This window comes from Pantherophis guttatus, chromosome 2 (assembly GCF_059756535.1).
Source record: "Pantherophis guttatus breed Tessera chromosome 2, ASM5975653v1, whole genome shotgun sequence".
Lineage (NCBI taxonomy): Eukaryota > Metazoa > Chordata > Lepidosauria > Squamata > Colubridae > Pantherophis > Pantherophis guttatus.
In genome coordinates, this window is record NC_142064.1 from 115,334,572 (window position 1) to 115,346,544 (window position 11,973).

At 41.1% G+C, this 11,973-nt stretch overlaps 1 protein-coding gene across 6 annotated transcripts in view; it reads right to left on the minus strand.

The window, feature by feature from the left end:
* The window catches only part of CC2D1A (coiled-coil and C2 domain containing 1A), a 55,858-nt gene extending 44,712 nt beyond the window's left edge, over window positions 1-11,146 (minus strand). For 2 of the 6 annotated variants that reach the window (XM_060683457.2, XM_087888602.1), the window contains exons 1-7: window positions 10,944-11,146; window positions 8,430-8,552; window positions 6,193-6,325; window positions 5,012-5,121; window positions 4,720-4,788; window positions 1,427-1,564; window positions 373-739 (exon numbers count right to left, since the gene is read on the minus strand). In XM_060683457.2, the coding sequence (XP_060539440.1) occupies window positions 373-739; window positions 1,427-1,564; window positions 4,720-4,788; window positions 5,012-5,121; window positions 6,193-6,325; window positions 8,430-8,501 (889 nt within the window). In that variant the 5' untranslated portion in view covers window positions 8,502-8,552; window positions 10,944-11,146. Of the gene's footprint in view, window positions 1-372; window positions 740-1,426; window positions 1,565-4,719; window positions 4,789-5,011; window positions 5,122-6,192; window positions 6,326-8,429; window positions 8,553-9,843; window positions 10,347-10,871 lie in introns of those variants that run through there. The other 4 variants (XM_034434394.3, XM_034434398.3, XM_060683459.2 and 1 more) reach the window with 3 other exon arrangements.
* Between the last annotated feature and the right edge of the window lie 827 nt (window positions 11,147-11,973).

The window sequence follows — 11,973 nt, forward strand, 5'->3', positions numbered from 1 at the left end:
TGCTATAGTGTCCTAGCTGCATCTCTTTCTTTGTTAGATGACTGTGTGGGATGGTTGACATATAGACCTCACAATCATGATACCCGATAAAATTGACAGATTTCTCTACTGCTTTTTCTCCTTTCCTACCTTTTGGGCTGACTGAGATGATAGAGACTTTGGAGAGCTAGAAAGCTTGTCACTTTCTCGTGGCATTTTAGTTAGTCCTTTGAACTACCTTGTACTCAGCTCTTCAAAAACAGTACTGGATCCAGAATCAAAGCTAAACTAAGCTTTAGACTGTTTCTTCTGCAGAAAATTATATTTCCCAATATGAATCACATCTTTCCTCTCTTAGACACTTTAAGCTGGGTCATATTTTTCAGTACTAACCTGATGAAAGGGAAGATGCTGTTGGGGCAGATGTTTCCAGTGGTGTTTCTGAGGAATTGAGTGGTGGGCCAGTTGTTGGAGAAATCTTTGGTTTTGGAAGTTTTGGTGGTGGAACTTTGGGAGGCAGCTGTAACCCAGGGGATGATATAGATGGTGATTGTTCAAGAGCTGCAGTTGGTGGCTCTGGAGTAAAGTGATTGGTTAACACTTCACTTTCTTCTGCTGTGGAGGGTTGTGAGATTGGAGCGGTCTTCAAAGAAGCAGCCTGCGGGCAATTACTACTCTTTCCTGTAGCTACTGGTGGAGGAATCTCATCTTCATCTATCTTTTTGCCTTTCCGTACAGAGGTCAATAGGTTTTCTAGAGTCTGGGAAAAAAGGCTTCATATAATAAAAGCAGCTTACAGGTTCATCCATAAATTGAGTATGCCCCCGGTAAAAGGACATGGTTTTTAAAAATCACATCCTTTACCCACACCAAAAGGATCTTCAAGACAGATAAGACTGGAGCATTATAAAATCCTCATGGGAAACAATGGTTATCTACCACTGAAGTTAGAAAAAAGCATTTCTCGTTTCATTTATCAGCTGCTCATGTGACACTTTCCATATCTGTCAAAGCTCCATCTTTATCTTGGGTTTCCTCCCACTGGCCCCATCTACTTATAGCTTTGTTAGTACCTCCAAGAGTCTTGTAAACCTTACCCAAGTCTTTCCATAACTTCTGCATCTTGCCAAGATCAGTAAAGGTTTTAATTCTCAAATCAGGTGAGATCCCAATGGCTAACCATGTCACTACTGTACTCTAGCATCCTGTATAGAACTGACATTCCCTTGCCACTCTCAAAGCTAGCACTAAAAAATAGACTTACTTGTACTACTGGGCAACGAAACATGAAATGATTAGTGATGGCTTCCAATAGAAATACTTTCACAATGGAAAGTTCTAGGTGTGAAAGGCACAAAAGTCCTTTCCAGCACAAGCTTCCTATTAATGTTATTAAGAAACACTAAAGATCTAATACATTTATCCCAGCAAATATTTGGTGACTTACTTTGAGGCCTCTTTCATAGCGACGCATTTTGGAACTTTCCCCAGCTTGTTTTGCATTAGCAATAGCAACCTTGTACATAGCCAGTCTTTCCAGCAAAATGGATTCAGATGTGTTGGAAGCAGCTGGAGCACCGTGTTCCTAGCAAAGCACAACACCAATTCTTATTTTTTACAGAAAGCCAACATTAGTTCAATTGCAGAAGAGTTACTCTGTGGCATAGTATACATCTGAGGTCAAACCAGGAGTCCCAGGATATGTTTTTCCCCCTCCAGCAATAAACCATAAACAGCAATATAAGAGAAGGAAAATCATATTCCTGGCAAAAAAAGGGGACAGACTACTAACTTGGAATCAAAATTATACACTCTTTTACACTCTTTTAAAAAGAAATGCTGTTCTATCTTTCTAATTTATTTATGTCCACCCAGAAATTTGCACAACAACTGCTCAAACAGATTGCTTTTTAGATAAGCTTTTTATTTCTGGGATCCTTATTGCCTTAATTCAAATTATTGTTATATTCTTTGCCTAGGGACACATGATTAATTGTTGCTGGGTTGTACATTTTCTAGACATGAGGAAAAAAGCTACAGCAAAATTTATTACTATGGATTTTATAGGTCTGCTGTTAAGATTGTTGCATAAGTGCATTTAAGACGGTGTCTGGAGGGGTAGTGGGTTGATTGGAAAGCCTGACAGTGTGAGTTCTAGGAACTGGTGAGGGGGGAGGGGGGTTAGATGTGTGATTGTGGGCAGATGGAGCAGGGTCAGCTTGATTAGTTGGGAAGAATTTGATCCTGTTATTCTTGAGTAAACAGGACTCTCAGGTGCTAACTCAGCCACTTTTAGTAAATCTTGCACTTCATCAAATCTCAAAAAAGACCCTCCAGGAGCTCCTCCACAACAGATAATGAAGAAAACAATAAACGAAGCAACCTTGTCATTCCGTATGTTGCAGGCATATTGGAAAAGCTCAGGAGGATCTTCAGCCAACATAACATACGTGCACACTTCAAACCCAAGAATACAGTAAGGCAGAAGCTTGTCCACCCTAAGGATAAAACACCAGACAGAAACTGAGCAACTAGGTATATGCAGTACAATGCAGTGAGCCATGTGCAGATCTGTACATTGGGGAAACAAAACAACCACTTCATAAACTCATGGCACAACATAGGTGAACAAACACATCAGGATTAGATTCAGCAGTCTATCTGCATTTAAAAGACACAGGCCGCTCTTTTGAAAACAACAAAGTTCATACTTTGGACAGAGAGGATGGCTGGTTTGAAATGGGTTAAAGAGCCCATTTATGTCAAATTTGAACAGTCCTCTCTCAACAGAGGGGGGGGGGATACGACATCATCTATCTCTAATCTATAACAGTACTTTACTTACAGGGACTACCTCTCCTAGCTAGTGACATTAGGGAGATCACATGGTATTGGATCCATAAGATAGAATCCACTTCCTTGGGGGAAGAATGATTCCATGAGCTTTGAAAGAGGCAATACAGGTAGTCCTTGATTTACACCGGCAACTGGCACTGTCCATCTCTTAGTGATATGGATGTAAATGTGACTGCATTACTTAATGATGACAATCCGTGTCATTGTCATTGTTAACCAAATCCCATTAAGTGAGGCGACTTCTTCCCACAACCAAATCAGTGGTATTGATGGCACAAAATTGCAAGCCCACAGTGGCTTTCAAGCAGGCAGGCAGGCAGGCAGGCAGGCAAGTGGCTGCTACTGGATGGGAGAGGGCACAATGTGGTGCGTGGAAAGCACAGGGAGGGTGTGTAGAGATGTGCAAGGGTGCGAGCAAGATGTGGTGAGGGTAAGAGAGTCTGCAAGAGTTGGGGAGGCTGCATGAGAGTGACAAGGGATGGGAAGCGTGTAAGAGGGTGCAAGGAAGGCACAGAAAGCACTGCAAAGATATGTGACCCAAAGGTGCTTTTTTCAAGAGGCAACTGGACTTTCTGGTTTGTCTTTGAGGATGTTTTGCTTCTCATCCAAGAAGCTTCTTCAGCTCTGATTGGATGGTGGGGAATGGGACAAGGATTTACACTTCTTGCAGACAGCTGGTCATTTGCATTCTTTTAGCGAGTCATTAAGGTCACCTGGAGGTTTATCTGTGTCATCAGGGTCACCTGTGCAAATGGGTGTGGAGCCTTCTTGGAGCTGTTGAAAGTACTGTTATAGATTAGAGATAGATGATGTCGTATCCCTCCCCCTCTGTTGAGAGAGGACTGTTCAAATTTTACATAAATGGGCTCTTTAACCCATTTCAAACCAGCGATCCTCTCTGTCCAAAGTATGGACTTTGTTGTTTTCAAAAGAGCGGCCTGTGTCTTTTAAATGCAGATGGACTGCTGAATCTAGTCCTGATGTGTTTGTTCACCTATGTTGCGCCATGAGTTTATGAAGTGGTTATTTTGTTTCCCCAATGTACAGATCTGCACATGGCTCACTGCATTGTACTGCATATACCTAGTTGCTCAGTTTCTGTCTGGGTGTTTTATCCTTAGGGTGGACAAGCTTCTGCCTTACTGTATTCTTGGGTTTGAAGTGTGCACGTATGTTATGTTGGCTGAAGATCCTCCTGAGCTTTTCCAATATGCCTGCAACATACGGAATGACAAGGTTGCTTTGTTTATTGTTCTCTCCATTGTCTGTTATGGAAGAGCTCCTGGAGGGTCTTTTCTGAGATTTGATGAAGTCCCACTTGGGATAGACACACATTCTGAGGGCTTCCTTGATGTGTTTACGTTCTTTTTCTTTCCCATCTTTGCTGGTAGGCAGACCTTCAGCTAGGTGATGTAAGGTTCTGATGACCCCCATTTTGTGTGCCAATCGGTGGTGGGAATCAAAATGTAAATATTGATCTGTGTGGGGGTTTTCTGTAAACTTCAGTGTTAAGGCTTCTGTCTTCCTTAATGTGTGCTGCACAGTCCAGGAAGGCTAGACTATTTTCCTTAATATCTTCCCATGTGAATTTGATGTATCTGTCCAGAGTTGATGTGTTTGGTGAATGCCTCCAATTCCTGTGTTTTGATCTTCACCCAAGTATTGCCCACATACCTATACCAGTGAGTGGGCGGAATTCTTGTGAAGGAGTGTAGGGCTTTGGTTTCTACCTTTTCCGGTGAAAAGGTAGGGGTTACAATGGGGGATACCAATGAACCCATGGCACAAAAAGGTACACAAATTACCTTTTGGGACAATTTTTTTGGAGTTGCAACTTAAAAGTAAGCAAGAACAACAAAGCCAAGTTGATATGAAAATATGCACCTTAGTAGCAGCAGGTACCACAGCATCTGGGGCCTTACCATCTTCTTCGAGTACTTCTGTTAGTTCAGCCTGCAAATCAGAGCAATATATTGTTAAAACTACATATGAAATTTAAACAAGAGATTTTTTTTCCCTATTTCTAACAGAGTATGCATGCAGAGTATGACACTATAGCATAACACCTAGGAAATGTTATGAAATCCTGTTCCGAACTACATTTCTTTCATTTCCACCTCTAACATAGTATGTTTCATAGTGACTGGGTGTTAACTAGATCTCAAGGTATTATTACCATTAGTTCATCATCATCTTCTAAATCTTCCTCTTCTACCCCATCGTCTTCATCAAGGTCCTTCATACAGAGGGCAGCCATTTTTTCAATAGCTTCCATTGGCAAAGGAGCTAAGAAAGAAAAAGTAGCAGCATCAGCCAGCAGTCACTCTCGTGTGCCATGAAATCAGCTCAAGATTGTATTACTTACAACTTACATAGATACAGCAGAGGGTAAAATGGATAAATACATAATCACACAGCTGTGATGCACAAAATGATAATCTTAAAATAAAAACTCTAAAGGGATGATTGTACTTGTCTGAAACTTGGAAGACTAAAGTAGATCTTTCATCAAATACCCAAGAGAGGCTACAAGTCTATTTGCTTTAGCATCAAATATTCATAGATTTACTCCAATTTATATGTAGGTACTGCTAGTGTACTCCCTTTAGTCAGACATCAAACACAGGTTGAATTTACCATGTGAGTACTCTATAATCCCACCAGTGTTGTTCAAATGACATTAGCTTCCTTAGAATATTATATATATGGGAGAATGTATGTATGTATGTATGTATGTATGTATGTACTGTATATATATGGGAGAAACTTCTGCATGTATTGGATTTCATGTGAGCAAGGATAATGACAATGCTAGATCTCTTTTTTTTTTTTGGCCTGGAAGCCAATGTATATAAAGCCATAGATGAAGATTTTCTCTCAGCAATTATTATGCTGAATCTGTAGCACTCAAGTAGTCCCGGCTTCATCTGAGCATTGGTGATTGGATTATTCTTTCTATTCCTGAATACTGTATCTGAATAGAAGTATTGAGTCCCCCAAAAATATGAACAAGGTCCATTCCACCTTTCTTAGCGGTGGTGTTTTTCCCAAGTAATAACTTATCCCTGCGTGTAAAAACCCCTTCCTCCAACTGAGTTTCTGAAAAGAAGTGAAAACATGTCTCTGAAGGACAGTATTTGATGGATGTTAAGTTTTCTTGTCTTTATTTCTGTTGTAGGCCAGTGGAGCTGGTTTGGAAGAGACCAGCACAAAAATACCAATAATAAAATTCCAGAAAGATGCAAGAAAGCAGCAGCAATTTTTAAAAAATAACTCCGCACATATCCACTTCATAGACCTCATAAATCACTACTTTTAAGTCATAACAACCCCATAAAAACCCTAGAGTCCACTTACTTTTTCCATTTGGCTTCTGGTTGGGATCCGGTTGGCCTCCAACAATAGCCAGGAATTCAGCTTCCAGTTCTTGATCATCCTCTCCATTGCTAGCCATCATGTTTTCAGGAGAGAAATCCAACAGCAAACCCATCTGTATAATAGGATTCAAGCATGTAAACTACAAAAGCCTCTTTCTTAACCAAGTTAGAGCTTGCTTCATAGATAAATTCTTATGGTGCTAATTTTATCATAAGGTTATATTAGCATATATTTCAAGGGAAGGGGATTGAGGACATATAAAAGGAAGTAATTTATCTAGAACACAGTTAAACTGTGGAATTCATTATCCTAGAACTGTGATGGCGAACCTATGGCACGCATTGCCCCAGCTCAGCTCCACCATGCATGCGTGCGCGCCTCCCACCAGCCACCTGGTCTTCAGGTCTCTGCTGTGCATGCACGGGGGTGGGGCACATGCAGGGGGCTGTGGGCACATGTAGGGGGGCTACATGTGCATGCGAGGAGTGGGGCACATGAATGGGGTGTGCACATGAGCAGGGGGTGGAGAGCATACGTGGGGCGTGCACATTGCATTTTGGGGGTACACGCACACACACATGCGCTTTCGGCACTCGGTCCAGAAAAGGTTAGCCGTCACTGTCCTAGGATGTAGCCAACTTTTTTTAAAGGTCAATTCATGGATAAAATTGTCAACAGTTATTAATCATTATGCTTAATACAACTGCTATAGGAAGTACCAGTTGCTAAACAGTATATGCAGTCCTTCCATCTAGCACTCAGTTGGCTTCTTTGGGAACAAAATGGCTTGGTCTGGTATAGGATCTCTAAAATAACTAGCATCTCTGTGACAGATCAAAGATCTTACTAAAAGTTTTTGTTAAATAAATCTGGCTGCTGTACAAAAAGAAAGATGGTTTTAATGAAAACTTGGAAGTTATTGTTTATACACATAAAATTGCAGATGTTAATGTGGGGAAGTTGGGTGAAAAACTGTCCCAACAAAAGTTTTGTTTTTCTATATTAATAATGGCAGTCATTTGCTGCTGAGTGTCTCCAATGCCCCCAGGCCTTACTGACATCACCAGCTCAATCAATAACACCACCCTGGTAGCTACTGAACAGCTGATCAGAGCACAAGTTCTTCCTATGTGGCCTGTGATTATTTTTAATTTATCAATATGGCCCTTTCCATTTACAACTTATGCAGGTCTGCTCTAAATTAAAACATCCATGGCATTTAATATCAGTATCAATATATTCATCTCATTGGATAAGATCTTTTTCAAGAACTTTTTAGGACCTAAGAAAAAGAACTATTGTATTGTGGTGCCCTTTTAACTAACTCCATGCATAGCTGTATTGGGATTTAAGCTTTATTTTTTGTGCTCTTGTCAAAACCATTGACCCCTCTGTTGGAGCCTAATCATAATGGCTTAAAGTTGTCATTAAAGAGTCAATAGAGTCACGCTGTGTTAGGAATAGGAATTTAGGAATCTTGTTTGATATGTATGAGATTTCATAAAATATGCCATCTCTTCCTGTACAAGGAACAGCAGGATCCAATTCTTGGATTTCTGACGGACAATTAGAGCACATTTTCAACAGTCATGATAATAAAAAGCATACGTCACTTTCAATTGGCAATGATGAGCACTACGGTGATGAGCACTACGGTATCCCAAGGACCAGCGATATGCACATATTATTTTTCAATATTACATGTATTGTTGCAGGATGTAAAGCTGCCTTCTGCAACTGACTGATGGTGATTTTGTCAGTGCCAATGGTGTTCAAATGCTGCTCTTGATGTTTTGGAATTATTATTTATTCAATTTGTATGTCTGCCCATCTCATCTAAGCAACTCTGAGCAACTTGCAACAGGTAAAAAAACCCAATCCAATGAAAACTAATATATAAATATATAACCACCATCGGTCAGAAAGGTCGGCAGTTCGGCGGTTCGAGAATCCCTAGTACAGGTTTCCTGCGTGAGCAGGGGGTTGGACTAGATGACCTCCAAGGTCCCTTCCAACTCTGTTATTGTTACAATCAAAGTAAAACAAAAAAAATCATGATCATAGGCAGAATCCATCCTTACAACAGCTCAACACAGCCATTGTAAAAGCTTCCCACCATCACCAGAGCCTCAGAGATGGTGACAGAATCAAGTATCAGGGCCTTCCTAAAGATTCCACATGTCAAAGGTTAGAAGAAGAAATGTATAATGACTCACTTGTCTGGCTGCAGCAGTCCCCTTGCCTCCCCGTGAAGGTGGTGGAGGTGGTGGCTTCCTGTTCTTCTTCATTTTCCTTTACTATGCCCTCAGTAAGTGCAAGTTAGCATTAGACAGATGGATCTAAGGATATTTAGAAAGCCTTCCGTAAGCTCTTGTCTCTGTTTCTCACGTTCTCATCTCCCTTTCTGTTGTCAGCCCTTACTTCCTTCTCCACATAGGCTTCAAACAGCAGGAGACAGTTAAATTAATACCTTGTAAAATGAAGTATCAAGACTGCTTTGAGCAGAGTCTAACTCACAATTAGCACTGTAAATAGACAGATCCATGCAGTTTTCTTGGCAACACCATGGAAGTGTTTTGCCATTCTTCTCTTCCAATTTTCTTATTTCAGTCTAGATTATAGTTCCATGTCATCCCACCCTAGTACTGACCAAGTACAACTTTCTTAGCTTTTTCAGAAACAACCAAGGATGCCTAGGTATTGCCATCTATGATGACTGTAATATGTTTTAAATCAAGAAGCACCCGCTTCTTGCCACACCCTAATATCTCCCACATTCTTTTGTCAACATGCTGTTGAAATCCATGCAAGTTTATTTATAAGAAAATCTGGTGTGAGTTGTGTAGAGTATCAATTTTAACAACACCTATGATCACTGTGTTATGAATCATATTATGTTACTATAAAGGACAGTCCTTTATTTCAGAATGCTTTCCTTTAGATTTATTATCTTGGTTTTGCTCTGGAATAGGATCACTGTACATATACATCACCAAACTCAATGTCCCAGCCATCCTTATAAATAGATTCCAGAAAGACTTTCCAGAAATATACGTGAGACCATCTTTCCAACCTCTTATTCCCATTAACAGTCTATGCTAAAACTGTAGAATTAGTTGTACAACTAAATTTAAAAATAACAAATAGCATTTAATACTTAATGGGAATTACCTTGCTACCTATGTACTTGGTGTGATATTTTTGTCCTTGTAAGTCAGCTCATATTTTGCCTCTATTAATGTTAATCAGAAAACACCGCACCGAATTCCGTTTGTATTTATTTATTTATTGGTTCAATTTATATGCTGCCCTTCTCTGGAGACTCAGGGCGGCTTATAATGTGTTAAGCAATAGCCTTAATACTTTTGTATATACCTGCTTAGTAGGGCTTTCGCCCCCCCCCCAAGCGGTGTTCTTTTTTTATAGAAAGTCAGCTTATTGCCCCTACAATCCGGGTCCTCATTTTCCCTACCTCGGAAGGATGGAAGGCTGAGTCAACCTTGAGCCTGGTGAGATTTGAACTTGCAGTAATTGCAGGTAGCTGGTGCTACTTAACAGCACTTTATAGTCTGCTGCGCCACCAAGGTATTGAGAGCTTGTTCCCAAGTAAGGGCGTCCTATTTGGCTTACCTGTACCACAAATCAGGACAAGAACTACAGGACAAGTACTACAGTCCCCTTAGTTCTTCAGTGGAAACTCCGATTTTCTCTTTCCGTAATATAGGAATCACAATACCGTTCTGGCTTACAGGACACTTGCATAAATAACAAGGAAGTGAATATGCAGGTTTAACAGGATTATCTTGATTTGTGGGTTCCCTATTCTCCCCCCCCCCCCAGTAAGCTTTCATGCAGCGATTTGTCGTGTGTGTCCCCCCCCTCCCCACGCGCGCGCAACATGTAATGCAACAGGGGGCCATGTCTCCCCTCCCCCCCCCTTCCCATTAAAAGGCACTCACTTCCTGCTTTCTCTCCTGAAGCCTCCCGCGACACCGCGCTTGGCTTTACGGCTCCCTTGCCTTGATTTTTGTCACGGCAATGCCCTTCCTCCCTTTACGGTACCTTCTGTCTTTTGCTAATTGGGAGTCGTAGCTCCTTTTTCTCTTTAAGGAAGGCAGCTGCTGGGTTTTCGCCTTAATGGGGTCCAAAAATAAAATAAAATAAAATAAGCCCTGGGCGTTATCACTGCAGTTCTTAAGGGCACAGTGAATTAAGGACCAAGCAGCCGCGGCATTCTCAAAAGAGTTCCAAATTTAAACTTGACGCAGCGGAACAAACTACTAGATCGGTGTTTCTCAACCTTGGAAGCTTGAAGATGGGTGGACTTCAACTCCCAGAATCCCCCAGCCAGCAACGCTGCCTGGGGGATTCTGGGAGTTGAAGTCCACCCATCTTCAAGCTACCAAGGTTGAGAAACACTGTACTAGATCATGTCTCAAAACTGAGATGTTGCCTTCCAACTGCTTTCTGCTGCAAGAGGGGAAAAAAATAGTCGCACATAATTGTCCTTATTAAAGAAGGCTGGTGTTGGATCTTATTCCGATTGGAAAGTCTGGGCACAGAGGCCATCAATCTCCCTAATTATTAATTTATAAGTCTCTCCAGAACCCTGAGACCGAGAAGCCGGTGAGAAATAGACAACGATGAAAAGAGCTTACAATTTAGTCCCAGTTGATGCTCCCACCTTCCGATGAACTGGTTGAAACGGAGTGGGGGGGGGCAATACGTACCGAAAGCTTTCCAGAAGAATGTCTTCGTCCCGCTGAAGAGAGCAGAACAATTCGTAACAATTAGGGCTGCGCCTCTGCTGGCATATAGGAAGTATTGTTACCCCGATTTAGGAAGTTCCCTCAAGTAGCACCGCAAATGAGACGGCGCACAACTCTTGGAGTTTTCTACGTTTATCTTCCTGCCGATCTAAGTGGAGTAAGGCAGGGTTTCTATCAGGGGGCGTGGCGTTAAGAAATAGAATAGGAGGAGCCACGGCTAAATGAGGAGGTGAAAGGCGGAGTGGATCGCGGTTACTTTAAGGCGCTGTTGGGAAAGAAGGGCGTGCTTTGGTTTGGCGGGAAAAAGCCTTTGTCGGTTTAAGCAGCTGGACACACGTGGGATCAGTTACGCGCATAATCATAATTTATAAATGCTCCTTAGCACAAATTTCCTTGCATGGAAAGGGAGTGTAATTTTTGGATTCTTTGTCTTTCAAGAAACAAAATTTGTCTCCACATAATACCCCAAGCACACAACAACAGTCCCAATACAGTCATTTTCAAATATACTGATTCTAAAGACAAAATCCTACTTTAATAATAATCGATGAGATGAATGTTAATGAACTTAAAAAGGTGTTTTCTTAAGCGGGCTGCAAACATAAATGTTATTCTTGAATACAAAGCTTTTTAAAAAAATTATATAACTGGGAATACATTTATGTGAATAAAAGCAAAGAATAAGATGTCTTTTTCTACTATGGATGGTTTTATGTGGAGAAAAAAATAAAATATTTTTTTTTCAACATTTCAGTCTACTTTACATCAGTAGGCTTGTAGCCACATATTTTTCACTGCATCATCAGTTTTATTGTATTAGGAGTCTTTAGGACCCAGATTGTTGGTAGCAATATGCTGACTCTAAACTGTTTAGAGAGGGCTGTCAAAGCACTGTGAAGTGATATATAAATCTAAGTGCTGTCCAGGGGTGGGTTCTACTTACATTTACTACCAGTTTGCAGCAGGGCCGCACACGCTTGCTTCGCTTGCG